The 17,091-nt window shown below is 47.0% G+C and overlaps 1 protein-coding gene across 1 annotated transcript; it reads left to right on the forward strand.

The window, feature by feature from the left end:
* Positions 1-2,326: 2,326 nt before the first annotated feature.
* LOC126540777 (uncharacterized) lies at positions 2,327-12,112 on the forward strand. Its single transcript, XM_050187623.2, has 3 exons — positions 2,327-2,350; positions 6,908-7,060; positions 11,472-12,112. Exons 1-3 carry the CDS (start codon positions 2,327-2,329, stop codon positions 12,054-12,056), a joined length of 762 nt encoding a protein of 253 aa, XP_050043580.1. The 3' UTR covers positions 12,057-12,112.
* Positions 12,113-17,091: the final 4,979 nt, after the last annotated feature.

The raw sequence follows: 17,091 nt of genomic DNA on the forward strand, positions 1-17,091 counted from the left end.
CTGCTGCATTTCTGCTTTGCGTCGAGCGTTCTCTTGCATGAGTTGAGCGATTCTGGGATCAACTTTATGCTCTGGCAATGCTACCTGCGTTAGTATTGAAGCCGGCGTCGTCTGCTTCGGCTTGACACGATCGGCCCAGGTTGGCGTTCCCTGGATTCGAACCCGGGAGGTAGAGCGCCCTCGGGAAAGAGAGCGCCCTCTGGAGAGGCTGCGTTGTCGACCAATTGGCGTGATGGAGCGCTCCCTCTGGGGGCTCTCGCCGCGCTGGAGTCACGTGGCCGGTTGTCCTTGGCCAGCTATTGCTGCTGGTGCTTGTTCTTGGCGCGCTTACGGCGCCGTCGACGTCTGCGTACGATGTATGAGACTTGAAAGCGCTGCTTACACGTTTTGTCCACCGTAAGACGCGGGCCTCCGCAAAGGGCGCACTTGGGAGAACACTGGTAGTCATCGGGTGGGGAGGTTAGTCTGCAGCCCCGGCAATCCTCATTAGTGGGGTTGGGGCAGGCGTCCGCACGATGTCCTAAGCCGCCACACGCGTAGCACACCTCGGTTTGGCGTTTGTAGAGCGTTCAGTGCAGAAGGCTGACGCCGCACATGACATAGTTAGGCACTTTTATGCCGTCGAAGAGGATGACCACTGTGGTGGTGTTCTTAATTCGTTTGACTTCAAGAACCTTCGGGTTACGATGGTTGACGATCATGCGCTGGAGTTGGAATCTTGATGTCTGCGCTGGAATCTTGATGTCTGCGTCGACCACTCGTATGACCCCTTTGCAGGTGTTGTCTGGGGTCGCGGTGTATGCGGCCACTTTGTATAATCCTTCGCTTATACGGATTTGTTGGATCCCTGCATAAGCGGAGGCATTCTTCTTCTCCGGGGTGGAGACGACGAGAACGTTTTTAGTGAAATTAGGGCAGATTATGTCACCCTCAGTTTCTGTGGGGGGCTAGTGCAGCCGCCATGGCCAAGGCTTGAGCCAGCTGGATATGGCTTATCTTCTTGGCGTCCAGCCCGCCCTGTGGGCGGACAATAATTCGTATGTGCTCCCTAGGTAGTTTGGGGAGCCTCGACGAGGCTGCGAGACGTTGCAGCGCGCCTTGCGGGGCAGCCGTGCGGCAGCCACCATTCGAGCCCACGTGGGATTTCTTGCTCGTTGAAACTGGTGTTTCTTGCCGAGCTTTCTTGTTCTTGCCCAACGCTGTCGTCTGCCTGGGATGTTGGCTTCTTCGGAGGAGATTTCCTCTCCTACCACCATTTCTACTTCCGGCATAATGCCCCTCTTCGTTGGGTTAGGCCTAAGCCTACCCGCGCCTAGCGTCGCCGCGGCGTGGTCGACACAAAAAGTTCGGCAATTTCCGCACAATGGCCACTCACCGAAGGAAGTCCTCAAAAGAAACCGCGTCGAATTGCGTGCATTTCAGCGATAGGTGACACAAAAAGCAGACCGAAAATATTTACGAAAGCGGGAGCCGATCTTTCGACGTCCGCACAAGTTGGCGCCTTCTTCTTCAGAGAGAGAAAGAGAAGACAGGAAAGGCAGGGAGGTTAACACGACGCCCGCCCGGTTTACTACCCGGCACTGGGGAAGGTGCTATGAGGATAAAGAGAGAGAGGAGGGTGAGAGAGCACAGTTTCGCGCACAGTGGAAGTTTCGCACCAAGTATACGCACGGTTCCCAAGACCTGTCGACTTCAGGTATTTTAAGAGCGCTTTCGTGGCTTTCTGTGCCACCGACGCCTAGGGCCAGGGTCCAAGCATCTTCATTTCGGAAAGTGGTCTAGAGTCCAGTTGGTTCAGTGCTGTCCGGAGAACTTCGCACACGACGTCGTACTGGGGGACAGATACATACGATGTGTTGAATCGTTTCTGCGGTTCCGCAAGAGTCGCACAAGAGCGTATCCCCCATTCCAATGTTTAACGAGTAGGCCTTCGTAACTGCAACCCCGAGGCAGAGGCGGCGCAAGACTGCCGCCTCAGAGCGGGAAATTCTTGGTGGCACTTGTAGCTTTAAGGATGGATCCAGCCTATGAAGATGACACTTCGGGAGGTTGGGAGAAGACCAGTATTTGTATGTCATAGCTTTAGCCACAATATGAAACTTTCTTGCAGCGTCGGTTCTTGATAAGGAGATTGAAACTAATCGGGCATCTAGTTCAGAGTCCATGCAGACTCTGAATTGCTGCCTTAGAATCGCAAAAAACAACCCATTTCAGAAGTGTCTCTTGCAGGATATATTTTACAGCAGCATGTAGGGCAGCAAGCTCTGCTGCCGTTGATGTTCTCATGTGGGACAGTTAGAATTTCATTGTGGTTTTCGTAGCCGGAATGACAACGGTACCTGAAGACCTGGTAAGTGAGGCCGAACCACCAGTATAGATGTGTATTCGGGTGTGAGAAAGGGCTAACTGGAGCCATGGCATACTGTTCTATGAGCTTGAGCGTCTTTCACGATGCCGGCTAGGCCAAAGTTCGCGGGTAACCAACAGCGCAACACTTCAGGCTAGCGCCGAGACTTTAGAAGATGTTGGAGCGCCAGCCGGTCAGTTGAGACCCGAAAAGCAAGAGATACGTGTTCGAAGCTGTAGGTGGAACGTTTCTTGTAACGCAATTTGTTTCTTGTAGCGCAATAACACTCCCGTTTTCCAAGCCAGCAACTATAAGTACCCTGGCGCTTAGATCCCCGAGAACCATTCATGACAAACCCTGAGTGAACAGACAGTCATTAAACCTAATCGTTCCACTGGTTACATATAGTGAAACTTCCCCATCGTGCCTACTAACCTAAAGGGTTTTTTGTATAAAACACTTGTCCGTTCAAGACTTCAGTATGGCTACTCCATCTGGGACAAACATGTTCAGTCGTTATCGCTCTGCCTCGAAGTCATCCAAAACCGTGCAGCTCATTTAATTTTACCTAGCCATTGCCACACTGCAAGTGTCACATCAATGAAATCATCTCTTAATTCGCCTCACCTTTCACTTCGACGTCAGTTTGCTGAACTCTTTCATTTTCATACAATATACCATTTCAACCTTGTCCTACGTAACTCAATCTTCACAGCACCCTCTTTTATTCCTTCACGCAACGACCACGAGTTCAAAGTTGGTGCGTCTAATTGTAGTAATATGTATTTTCATTCTTTTCTACCCACCACAACCACGGACTGGAACCACATTCTCGCCGACTTCGCCTCCATTATCAATGACAAGAATTTTAAGACCGCCATTTCCACTCACTTCATGTAATTACACCGTATTACGCTCTCGACTCTGTAAAGTTATAAACCCTGAGAGTAAATAAATGAGATGAAGAGAAGCAAATCGTCTAGTCTTTCATATAACAATAGCTATCAGGTGCTACATGGGGCTTCTTTTGTATCACTGCAGCCAGCCCAACCAGTTGAGCACAAAATTCCAGCATTAGGTTCGATAGCGAGTTGGTTCCGATTTCCAATTTGTGCATAGCCAGAATGCGGAAATTTTGTAATAGAATTGAATACGGACATTCAATTATACCGAAACACGAGGTCAAAACAATGGTTTGCAGCACGAACGTCTCAATACATTGATATAATCTATAAGATACCCGAAATTAAGAAAGAACAAAGAGATTCTGAATAACTGGAATTGTAATTTCTAGCACCTGGACATCTGCGGCTAAAGTTGTCGAGCGGCCTTTCTTGCAGGTGACATATACTTAACCACAGAACTCTAAATTATGCTTAATATGGTCAACTGCCGATCGAAGATGGCTGCACGTTCATGAGTAGGCTATCGAAATGCATAAGTTTGCAGCACTGTGTCTGTAATCCATTCCAGACAGTTCAAAAATTCAAACATTTGAATCCTTGCTTCCAAACGTCGCTCGCAGAAATGCAGTCGCTCTTGACATGGACGTCAAGATTTGCTCCAGAGCGGACACGCCTTTTACGCAGAATGAGGACTCAAGGCGCCATCCCGCACGACAGTGCAGTTTTGCAAGATAGGAAAGCAAAGCGACGAGTGCGAACCAACAAAATAGGTTGCGACTACGTGTCACGCAGACGCAACATTCGGACAAGTGTCGCTGGCTGGTGTATAAAAGCCAGCTTCCCAAGAGAAGCAGCCAGAAAACATTTGCTGTCGCTTCAACGTCGCTCGGTGGACCGCAATTGACTTGGCTAAACCTGCGGGATCTTCGTAACAGCAAAAATGTTTGCAACGGTGAGAATTTATATGGCAGTAATTTCAGGGCACATCACTTTCATTTAGAGAATGCTTCTGCATTTTCTCCTTTCTGACGACTTACGCAAAGTGGGGGGAGAGCTTGTTTAGTATATAGTTGCATGTGAACCTATTACGGCATGTAAAGATTTTATCGTAGCGTCTAGGAAGACGAAGATGCTGAGCCGGGGCAGTGGGGGAAGAAACACTGATTTATTGCACATGTGTACATATATAGGATTTAGAAAGGGGCGTGTCTTTTTATCAATAACAGATAAGTTGTTTTCTCAACATGCACGTGATGCATGCGTCTTGACACACGGTGCGCTTGCGCGGAACACGTGTGGCGCTCGGCGCCCAAGATACGGTACAAAGATGTTAATGTTTACAGAATGAATTAAATGAGCTCATAAAATATGTGGGGAGGACAGGTAAGAGCAGAAGTGCTCCCCGTCTTCTCCGTATTTTCTTTCTTGCGCCCAATAATTTACTCAGCATTATGAACCAGCTACCCTAAGAACACGTCTTGTTACGTGCAAATTTATTGTATTCGCAGCAGCTGTAAATCAATTATGTGCGCATTTTCATGCCTCAAAGGTCCTTTCATCTTCGATTAGGTCTGATTCTGATAAATGTTTATGAGGACATCGGGAACCGATTTTGCGCTGTTCACCCTGCTGATCATGCCCATCAGCACAAGATCAACAGGGCACTAATTAATATTCCCATTTGTTTGTTCGCTGTGGTGTTTTAATTTCCTGGGTTATCTTTTCCGATTTTGTATATATTGTTGATATTATACATATGCTTGTACTTTTTACCTCCTCTTCCTATGTCCATGATTACCATAACTGATGGACCATTATAATACTCGCCCGCCGCGGTTGCTCAGTGGCTGTGGTGTTGGGCTGCTGAGCAGGAGGCCGCGGGATCGAATCCCGGCCGCGGGGGCCGCATTTCGATGGAGGCGAAAACACCCGTGTACTTAGATTTAGGTGCACGTTAAAGAACACCAAGTGGTCAATATTTCTTGAGTCCTCCACTACAGCGTGCCTCATAATCACAAAGTGGTTTTGGCACATAAAACCCCGTTATTTATTTTTTTAATTAGAATATTCAAACTGATTGGTTCATGACTAACGAGAGTTCACGTCCCAAAGAAGCACTAGGGCTGTGAAAAACGCTGTAGTGGATAGCTAAAGATTAATTTCGACCTCAAATTAGGTACCCGAGCGTTTTTCCATTTCACTTTCAGCGAACTATGGCCGCCGAAGATTGGAAGTTTAAATTAATAAATATCAGCTGCACAATGGAGGAAGTAAGTGCACACCTACGCAGTCGGTCACATTTAAAAGCTCTTCAGTTTATCCGCACATAAATTGTAAAAAAACGTAGAAGGTCTTACGTGTCAACCCGCTCGAGTTCCCCCAACGTGAGGGAACGCTGACAACAGTGCTGGCCAGTTACACGGAGCCGCTCTCTTTCATAACAACCCAAATAAAGACCTCGCGCTTACTTTATTTTAACAGGGCTCTTTGTATCAACTTGTATTCAATTCATTTTTGCTAATTCCATCAATAAATGTAGACGTCTTAGAGAAACGTGATGTATTCGCTTGAAAAACACGGATTAGGTTTCTCACGAAAGGAAGAAATGTAATCGTTAAAACACGAAGTACGGCTACACCAAGCAGTTGAGCACAGCATGATTCCGGAATGCACATGCAAACACTTATCTTAACCAGATCACAAGTACACATTCTTCAGTTGACACAGTATTCCGTTTGGAAGCTACAGGTAAGTATTCTGTGTATGCATAAAAAAAAGTTGTAAACAGTATCTACAGCACCGATCAAGCAGTTAGAGCCCCTTGCTGGTCGAAAGACGAAAGAGAAAACGAATAATAAGTGCCCTCTAAAGTGGCCGTGAAAAACTCTTGGAACATTATAAGAAAACGTAGCCGATCTATTGCAGAGGCTACTGTGTACATTTTGGATAAATATTACTGCACTGCGTGCAGCAGGGAATTTGCAGTCGTGTGCAAAAACTGCGAGAAATCACTTGGTATCGCTTCCGCAATTGCGTCATGCAGCGTCATCAAAAGGAGCTAAAACCTACCAACGCTCTTGGCTGATTTGGTGATCGTGAGAGCATTCTTGGCAGTACATGTTGCTAATATTCAGCTAAATAAATTAAAAACATACGTGTTTTCGACGTCAAAAATATGGCAAAATTATTTCATCTTTTTATTACGCGTAGCTGCATCATCTGCGCGCTGCCTCCGAGATCGAAGCGGCGTATTGCGTCACGTGGTCTACCGCGGCAGCCACGAGATGCCGCGACGATTGCTTTCTCTTCCTGGCTTCTCTACTGTGAAGCTTCCAGCACTGTAGCGGAGATGAATAGAGAGCGAAATTCAGATATCGGTGTGATAACTGCACTCAGGTCGAAGAACGTGAAAACGTTTAAATAAGAAATACGTGAAAAGACGTACTTTACAAGTCAAATCTTTCTGTGATTAGATAGAAAAGTGTTTCAGGGCCCCTTTAATACATCGCCCGCTCTAAGTTTTGCTAACACACCGCTGTTTCGCAGTGCCTTTAACAGGTGAGCAGGTATCACGCTGGGGCGAGGCCTCACATGACATGTGCTCGAACGTTTTCGTGCCTTTGTAGATTACAAACATTCTTTTTGTTAATCCCAGTTGCAAGTGCTGCTGGTGTACATCGCCGTGGAAGCCTACGGCCTACACCACCACCCCCACCAGCAGCCGGCACAAGCCGGATACGGGGGCGCTGGCTTCGGTGGCTACGCTGCTGCGGGGACACCTTACGGAGGATACGACGTCTATGCATCTGTGGGTACCACTTGCTCTCTGTACGCACGCTTTAATCACGTGCGTTTCAGCGAGCACGCAATACTTCCGATCACTTGCCCTGACGGCTGACACTGGCGTCAATATGAGTGCATACATTTTCTCAGCCACGGTAACAAGGATACACCTCACTTTATGAAATCATAACGTCGTTTACTTTGTGGTTATGTCTCTAGCATATTGGGGCATGGTCTGGCTCGCCCGACTCGCAGCTAGTACTTTAAATTACCGTCAGAAGTGCTGGCGCGGGAGTGTAGTGCTAAAAGCAAGTCTAGTTCTTGCGGAGACAACGACACCGACCTTTCCCTGATTTGATTTTCCCTCTCAATGTTGCCAGCTGAATTTAGGGGAATATTTTGCTTTGTGCGCTTTGTGCATTCATTCATTAATTTATCGACCAAACAAGTGCAGCCTGAAAGTCTTCCGCGGCTAATTGCGCGGGCTCATCTGGCGTGCGCCTAAAAGCGCGTTATCTCGCACACTAAAATGAGGATTTTTTGCATAATATCGACATTGTCCTGCATATTTTAAGCTAGCCGTCCGCGATCAAGAAACTGTGAACATATTTTGCTAAAGCTCGGTACAGCAAGCTTGACGATGGGTGACAGCACGTATTGCGCTGATAAATACTTCGAGAACTCCGAGCCGACGAATACGTTGTTCGATGACGATGTTACTCTGTAAACAAAAACGGCACAGCGGAAAGAATACGCCTCATCATCATCATCACCATCATCATCATCATCATCATCATCATCATCATCATCATCATCATCATCAGCCTGGTTGCGCCCACTGCAGGGCAAAGACCTCTCCCATACTTGTCCAACTACCCCGGTCATGTACTAAGTGTGGCCATGTCGTCCCTGCAAACTTCTTAATCTCATCCGTCCACCTAACTTTCTGCCGCCCCCTGCTACACTTCCCTTCCCTTGGAATCTAGTCCGTACCCCTTAATGACCATCGGTTAACTTCCCTCCTCATTACATGTCCCACCCATGCCCATTTCATTTTCTTGATTTCAACTAAGATGTCATTAACTCGCGTTTGTTCCCTCACCCAATCTGCTCTTTTCTTATCCATTAACATTACACCCATCATTTTTCTTTCCATAGCTCGTGGCGTCGTCCTCAGTTTAAGTAGAACCCTTTTCGTAAGCCTCCAGGTTTCTGCCCCGTACGTGAGTACTGGTAAGACACAGCTGTTATACAATTTTCTCTTGAGGTGTAGTGACAACCTGCTGTTCATGATCTGAGAATTCCTGCAAAACGCACCCCAGCCCATTCTTATTCCTCTGATTATTTCAGTCTCATGATCCGGATCCGCGATCACTACCTGCCCTAAGTAGATGTATTCCCTTACCACTTCCAGTGCCTCTCTACCTATCGCAAACTGCTGTTCTCGTCTGAGACTGTTAAACATTACTTTAGTTTTCTGCAGAATAATTTTCAGACCCACCCTTCTACTTTGCCTCTCCAGGTCAGTGAGCATGCATTGCAATTGGTACGCTGAGTTACTAAGCAAGGCAATATCATCAGCGAATCGCAAGTTACTAAGGTGTTCTCCATTAACTCTTATCTCCAATTTTTCCCAATCCAGGTCTCTGAATACCTCCTGTAAACACGCTGTGAATAGCATCGGAGAGATTGTATCTCCCTGCCTGACGCCTTTCTTTATTGGGATTTTGTTGCTTTCTTTATGGAGGACTATGGTGGCTGTGGAGCCGCTATGGATATCCTTCAGTATTTTCACACACGGCTCGTCTGCGCCCTGATTCCGTAATGCCTCCATGACTGCTGAGGTTTCTACTGAGTCAAACGCTTTCTCGTAATCAATGAAAGCTACATATAAGGGTTGGTTATATTCCGCACATTTCTCTATCACCAAATTGATAGTGTGAATATGGTCTATTGTTGAGTAGCCTTTACGGAATCTTGCCTGGTACTTTGGTTGATAGAAGTCTAAGGCGTTCTTGATTCCATTTGCGAATCACTTGGTCAATACTTTGTAGGCAGCTGATCGGTCTATAATTTTTCAAGTCTTTGGCGTGCCCTTTCTTATGGATTAGTATTATGTTAGCGTTCTTCCAAGAAACCGGTACACTCGAGCTAATGAGGCATTGCGTATACAGGGTGGTCAGTTTTTCTAGAACAATCTGCCCACCATCTTTCAACAAATCCGTTGTTACCTGATCCTTCCCAGCTGCCTTCCCCCTTTGCGTAGCTCCCATGGCTTTCTTTACTTCTTCCGGCGTTACTTGTGGGATTTCAAGTTCTTCTAGACTATTCTCACTTCCATTATCGTCGTGGGTTCCACTGGTACTGTATAAATCTCTATAGAACTCCTCAGCCACTTGAACTATCTCTTCCATATTAGTAACGATATTGCCGGCTTTGTCTCTTAACGCATACATCTGATTCTTGCCAATTCCTAGTTTGTTCTTCACTAATTTTAGGCTTCCTCCGTACCTGAGAGCATGTTCAATTGTATGCATATTATACTTCCTCATTTCAGCTGTCTTGCGCTTGTTGATTAACTTCGAAAGTTCGGCCAGTTCTACTCTAGCTGTAGGGTTAGAGGCTTTCATGCATTGGCGTTTCTTGATCAGATCATTTGTCTCCTGCGATTGCTTACTGGTATCCTGTTTAAAGGAGTTACAAAAGCCATCTATTGCACACTCCTTAATAATGCCCATAAAATTGTCGTTCATTGTTTCAACACTAAGGTTTTCTTCCTGAGTTAAAGCCGAATACCTGTTCTGTAGCTTGATCCGGAATTCCTCTATTTTCCCTCTTACCGCTAACTCATTGATCGGCTTCTTATGTACGAGTTTATTCCGTTCCCTCCTCAAGTCTTGGCTAATTCGAGTTCTTACCTTCCTATGGTCACTGCAGAGCACCTTGCCGAGCATGTCCACATCTTGTATGATTACAGGGATAGCACAGAGTGTTAAGTCTATTTCATTTGTTGTCTCGTCATTCGGGCTCCTCACGTCCAATTTCGGCTATCCCGCTTGCGGAAGAATGTATTCATTATCCGCATATTATTCTGTTCTGCAAAGTCTACTAATAATTCTCCCCTGCTATTCCTAGTGCCTATGCCATATTCCTCCACTGACTTGTCTCCAGCCTGCTTCTTGACTACCTTGGGAATGAAGTCGGCCGTCATTATAGTGTAGTTTGTTTTGGTTTTACCCATCGCCGATTCCACGTCTTCATAGAAGCTTTCAACTTCCTGGTCATCATGACTGGAAATAGGGGCGTAGACCTGTACGACCTTCAATTTGTACCTCTTATTAGGTTTCACGACAAGACCTGCAACCCTCTCGTTAATGCTATAGAAATCCTGTATGTTACCAGTTATATCTTTATTAATCAGGAATCCGACTGCTAGTTCTAGTCTTTCCGCTAAGCCCCGGTAGCACAGGACGTTCCCCCTTTATAGCACTGTATATGCTTCATTTGTCCTCCTAACCTCACTGAGCCCTATTATATCCCATTTGCTGCCCTATTGCCCTATTGCCCTATTATGTCCCATAGCACTGCTAGACTTGCCTCACTAGATAACGTTATCGCGGTAAACGTTGCCAGGTTCAGATTGCAGTGGCGGTCTGTCCGCCATTGCTGTCTGCCAAAAAAGGTGCAGCGGTGGCGTTGAGGTAGAGAATCTCGAGTACAAGAGGACCATGGTACGAATCCCGGTATTAAAAAAAAATCCGCATGTTGATAAAATTGCATGAAGAGGCCTGGAATGCGGCTTGATACCGGTGACCAGAACCGGTAACTCATTCCCCCACCGGAGCAGGATTGGCCACCCTGGTGTAGTATTTAGCCACAACCTCCTATATAATTACAAGAATCAAACTCAGTCCCCAGCAGCTGCGAAGCAACCGACCACGACGGCGGTCAGACCTGTGACGCAGCAAAGGGTGCTAAGAATCCCTGGATCCGGACAGGCAAGAATGCCTCTGTTACCTGCCAAACATTCTTACGGAATGGACAAACCTTCTTGACAAGGCTAATTTCGTGAGCACGCACTTAACCGAGTTTCTGGTACAACTGCACGGTGCGACTTTTAGAATTCTTTCTTTTCCTCCTTCATAACGATGTTAGTGGCAAACCCATGCCTGTGAGGCTTAGCTGATTTTATGGGTTCTGGACTATGCTGCTAAACGTTCATCACAAAGCAGGCAACAATTATATTTCCAGTTTCTCTCTACAACGTGATGTACTACACTTTTGCATAAGTGTATAATGGCTGGCTACACAGCCCAGGGTAGCCAGTCGGTACTTACATTGGCTAACCTCCCTGTCTTTCCTCTCCTTTTCTCTCTCTCTCTTTTGGCATAAGGTTTGCCAACGAAAAAAAATCTAATTGTTCTTCTGGCTTGCAGCCACCTCAGCCGTACAGTTTCGGCTACGACAACGTGGACGAGTACGGCAACCGGCAGTTCCGCAGCGAGCAAGGCGACTCCAACAACGCCAAGACCGGCTCGTACGGCTACCGTGACGTCAACGGCCTCTACCGTCGAGTGAACTACGTGGCCGATGTGAACGGCTTCAGGGCCACCGTGGACACCAACGAGCCCGGCACCGCCCCTGGTGCCAGCGCCGACGCGGTCTTCAACGCTGCGCCAGTCGTACCTCCGGTTACCTCAGGACGTGGACAGATTGTTGCACCTGGAGCCTACTTGGCTAGGGCGGCGAGGCCTTACAACGCTGGTGGCTACAGCGGTTACGGCGGATACGGATACAACCCCTACGGAGGCATTGCTGGAGGCTACGGATACACCCCGTACGGACGTCAGGGTTACGTTACCAGTAGCCCACCACTCGGCGGATACGCTTACGGCGGCCAACCACCTTACGGCTACGGTGCCGCCGGCTACGCTGCGGGCAATTCGCCGGGTGTCTACGGCACGCCTGCAGGATACAGAAGTTGGCCTTCCGCACACCGCGGATACCGCCGACGTCGTTAATGAAGCGATCGGCAAAACTAGTAGGACAGCGCTGAAAACACGGTGTTATTTTCCAAATAAAGTAAGAACATTACGGCCAAAATGCTCGCCCCAAACTAAAGATAATAGCTTGAAAACAAAAGGCGAAACTCAAAGTCAGATGTCTAACATTCTGCATGTAAAAAAAAATCACAAGAGATTATTGTCAAGAAACCATTACTTCCTTTATACTAGCAACACGTAACCATTACCGAATATCTTGAATGATGAGTTTGTCTCTTGCTCATTCCGAATGTCTTTATTCGCAGTAAGGCAAAACTTACTGGTGAAAATCAAGATATACGTTTCTTGAGTTCTAAGGCGAGTAAATGTTTATCTGTGGATCAGCACTTTGTTAGCTCTGAGCACCACTATGAATGCGTAGCATCGTGAGCTTTGAACTCTAAGTTTAGAGAAACACAATTATGTTCCAAAAAGGTATATATGTGATGCTATACCAACTTACCGCTGCAAGCACGTCACGAGAAGTCTTTTTATTAACGGCTTTTTAAATTGCGACAGAAATGTTTGTTTGTACTTGTACAACGCAACGAAAATACTCCATAAACATAAGGTCTTGTGCGCCGCATGGCTAGGCGGTAGAAATAATCGTACGCGTTAAGTTTTTACATCAAAAGGGGGGGGGGATTAAATAGGCTTTTCGCAGAGACGACACTCTAAACGTGTAAACTGGCACCTAATAAAATCGGCGCTTTCATACACCCTAGATTCTTAAAAAGGTTTGCGACCTTTAACGGTTATCTTCTCCCACAACAATAATCGCCATCTGCCTTGCTTGCGTTTCCTTTGCTTACGGTAGTGAGCCCGGTGTTTCTACGTGACGAAAGGCATGCGCGTTATCAGTGTGACACATAATTCTGGACAGGAACTTAGGGAGCGAAGAGTTTTCAAGAAAGGAATCGCAATAACGGCAAACGGCGATTATTGTGTGGTTCACGATAAGCCCGAAAAGGTGCAATCTTTTTTAAGAGGTTACAACAACGGTGCTTAAGTTAAAACACTGAAAAGAAAACACCAAACGAAAGCGTGCCACATATACCTTTCATATACCCTTGAGGAGGTCCCGATGCACTCTTTGACTATGGGACCTCCTTCTGTGTATTATTCTTTTTTATAACCTGTAATGTACGATGAACAAATCAATTCAATTTAAATTTATTTTTTCTATTTTAACACACACTGTCAAGGGTGCCGAGGTGGGTACAGCCCTAATAACAGGTGTTTCAAACAGTTTGAACCGAACTTTATATGGATGGATGGATGGATGGATGGATACAACTTTCTTGTACGTCCGGCAAGGTTAACGCGACGCGGGCTCACGTCTCCCACGGGGGAACGTCAGGGCCCTGCCTCAACACCACCTCACGGGCTTGCTGTACTGCCCACGTCTGGATTCCGAGGTCAGCGCTGCGCAGAGCGGCGGCCCAACTCGACGACAGGGTCTCCGGAGTAACTGCTATCCCTCCTATAACTACATTGCACTCCCACAGCATGTGTTTGAGTGTTGCTGGTCCTTTTTGGTACCATTTGCACGTGTCGTCCTGATGCTTATCTGGGAAGATAAGTTTCAGAGGGAATGGATTAGGGAAGGTGTCCGTCTGGAGTTGTGTCCAGGCGACGGCCTGCCTCCTGTTCAATTTGGGACTCGGCGGTGGGTATATCCTGCTGGCGTTCAAATATGCACAGGTTATGTCCTTGTATCTGGTGAGCCTGTCCCGTTCTGCTCGACAAGCGTTCGCTATGGTACGAGAGGCGGAAAGTCTGACACCTGCTATCGCGCGTGTCAGACTTTCCGCGTCACGAGACGGTATACTCGTGCAGTTCATCGAAGCAACAGTCGAACCTCTTCGCTCTCTGTTTCTGTCCTCTTCTCCTCATGAAGAATAGCCAATGAGAACAGTCCCCTCGTCGATCTCCTTGACTCTCTATTCGTCCTTTCCCAATCTCTCTTGAGTGTTCATTGTTGTCGCACAACCAGACGCACCATCTTACTTCTTATTGTGTATTTGTTTTGTAATATGACTCGTTACCTTATGACTGAATTCTGCGGAAAGCTACGTGACTCACTGGGCAGCCTACAATTAGAACTCTTGTTTTTGTCATAAATTTACTAATAATCTCGGTTATTGCACTTCTACTGTTTTCATTTCTTGCTGTTTAATACTCTACACTTACGCCGCCTAATGGGATCCTTACGGCATTTTTCATGTTATGTAATTTATTTAGCATTCCCTGTACTCCTCCTTGTTATTCCTTGCGAAAAGCAGCGGTGATGGTAAAGGTATTGTTGCGTGTGGAAAGACACAGACAGAATAGGCTATTTACAGGCTATTTACACTGGAGCCAGGCAGCCAGGCCGACACTCGCTCGCGCCAAGCGCACCGACCAACTTCATCGTCGTTTTCGCGGCGGCTCGTTTCTTGAGCCAATGCCTCCTTTACTAGATGCCAGCCGCGTTGTCCGTAAACTCGGTTCCTGGCCCTCTCCCTTTTCTCTCCTCCGCGAAAAGGCAACGAGCGCCGCTTGTGGCGGACGTCTGCAACCTAGATCACGTGCTGCGGCCTCTGAGATTACCATGGCGTCTGTTGTCATCTCGGAGGCCCGCAATAACGCTCGCTAACAGACGCCCGCGCATATAAAGCGCCGGCGGAGCATTCAGCCGCCGCTGCCACATCCGCCGGAAGTTGAAAAGGCAACGAGTGCCGCCTCGCGGAATTTATGCTGAACTAACTTCTACTAACGGAACCGCCGCCGCAATGGGAAAGCGAGCAACGCGGCTGGCATCTAGTAAAGGAGGCATTGCTTGAGCATCGCTCGATGATATCGTAATACTAGCGTCCCCCCCCCCCCCCCCGGCGGCAAAAGCACCGTCACGGTGCTGTTAAATATCCAAGGCGCGTGGAGAGTCGTACGGCTTGATTCGGGCGACGTGAACAATGTCACTGGTTGTCACAGCGGAGGACGTAGTGGGCGTGGCTAGAACGATTTCATAGGTGACATCGCTCACATTGCGGAGCACGCGATATAGTCCTGTGTAAGAAGAAAGGAGTATTTCACAAAGGCCAACTTTACGCGAAGGTGACCAAAGCAACACGAAGCTGCCAGGCGCAAAATGGACATCACGGTGACGGAGGCCGTAGCGTTGCTTCTGCTTGTGTTGAGACACTTGTAGACGAGCGCGCTGGTTCGCGGCCATACAAAAGGTAAAACGAGGAAAAGCCAGCAGTTTCGAGACGGGAAGAGTTGTATGCAAAGGTAATGTAAGGTAGAGCCAGGTCCCAGTCACGGTGGTCGTCGGAAACGTATTTGGATAGCATGTCTGCAAGGGTGCGGTTCAAGCGCTCAGTGAGGCCGTTCGTTTGGGGATGGTCGGAGCTGGTAAATTTGTGTCGTATTGAGCAGGCACGCATGATGTCGTCGATGACATTGGCCAAAAACGTACGGCCATGGTCTGTTAGCAATTGACGCGGAGCACGATGCATTAAAATAATATCATGTAGGAGGAAGTCCGCAACATCAGTTGCGCAACTGGACGAAATAGCACGGGTTACGGCGTAGCGGGTCGCGTAGTCCACCGCGACTGCAACCCACTTGTTCCCTGATGTAGATTCCGGAAATGGGCCGAGAAGCTCTAAGCCGACACGATGAAAGGGCTCGGCAGGAATGTCGAGCGGCTGCAGGTAACCAGCGGGGAGCTGGGAAGGCTTACGATATCATCGAGCGATGCTCAAGAAACGAGCTGCCGCGAGAACCACGATGAAGTTGGTCGGTGCGCTTGGCGCGAGCGAGTGTCGGCCTGGCTGCCTGGCTCCAGTGTAAATAGCCTGTAGATAGCTTCTTCTGTCTGTGTCTTTTCACACGCAACAGTATTATTGTGCGAACGAATCAATGACTATATTATGGCACCTACACCCATTATGGGGGACTGGCCACGTAGCCAGTGGTTGAACGGCTGGGGGGAGAGGAAACATTAGAGAAAAATTATATGTCAGTGAAAAAGTTGAAATTGTACAAAAGGAATAAAAGTAGAAAAACTACTGCTAGAGACCTTTATTTAGGAAAGCGTATTCTTTATGAAAAGACAGAAACCTTGAAAGTAATAAATTTTAATAAATTTCAGACTGAAATTTAGCGATACATTGATTAATGAATCAGTAAGTTGACGCGATATTCTCCATTTGTCACAAAGGAACTCGCAGACGGCCACGCATACATTCCTGTGGCAAAAATTCAATGTGGATGCCTTGAAGGAGACAATGTTTTCAGTGTTTTTTTCGCTTGATTGTAAATCAATGGCTGGTTAATAGAATATGATCAATGGTTTCAGGGTCTTTGCAGATATGGCATAAAGGGAATGGTGCCAGGCCAAACCTGCACGTGGAATTAAATATTGAGTGGATGTATACGAAATCGTAATTTTGTAAGACCGATTTCCAATTCACGTGTGGCACACCCTTGATTGTCCCAAATGAAAAGCAAATAGTTAAAGTCTGTTTTTAGAATATCTGTATTACAGAGTATTTTAAGAGAGAACATTTTCTAAATCTAGCCCCATGATTAAAGCACAAGTCGGCAGAAAATACATCACTAGTTCATCTCAAAGACGTACGCGCAAGTGTGTCGACTGTTTCGTTTTTCTAGCAAACCACGGTCACCTGGTACAAATATCAAGCGCACCAGACGGAATGTTGAAGGGTTTGAGGTTGCATACATTAAAAAGTGTATCGTCTGAGGATGATGTGAGTGCTCTGCACACTGACAATGAATCGGTCACTATTGCAGCTGTTCTTGAAAAGCTAAATTAACAGCTAATAATTCTGCCTGAAGTATGGATGTGACATCGGGAAATCGCAAAGAATAAGACCCAGATAGCTCATGAGAAAAAAATGTCTACACCCGCTTTCCCTTCCCACATTGATGAATCCGTCGCTATTACACCATTGATATACAATTACGCTGAATGACCTTGTAACAGGCCGCTTAGATATATCGTGGG

Source organism: Dermacentor andersoni, chromosome 2, assembly GCF_023375885.2.
Source record: "Dermacentor andersoni chromosome 2, qqDerAnde1_hic_scaffold, whole genome shotgun sequence".
Classification (NCBI taxonomy): Eukaryota; Metazoa; Arthropoda; class Arachnida; order Ixodida; family Ixodidae; genus Dermacentor; species Dermacentor andersoni.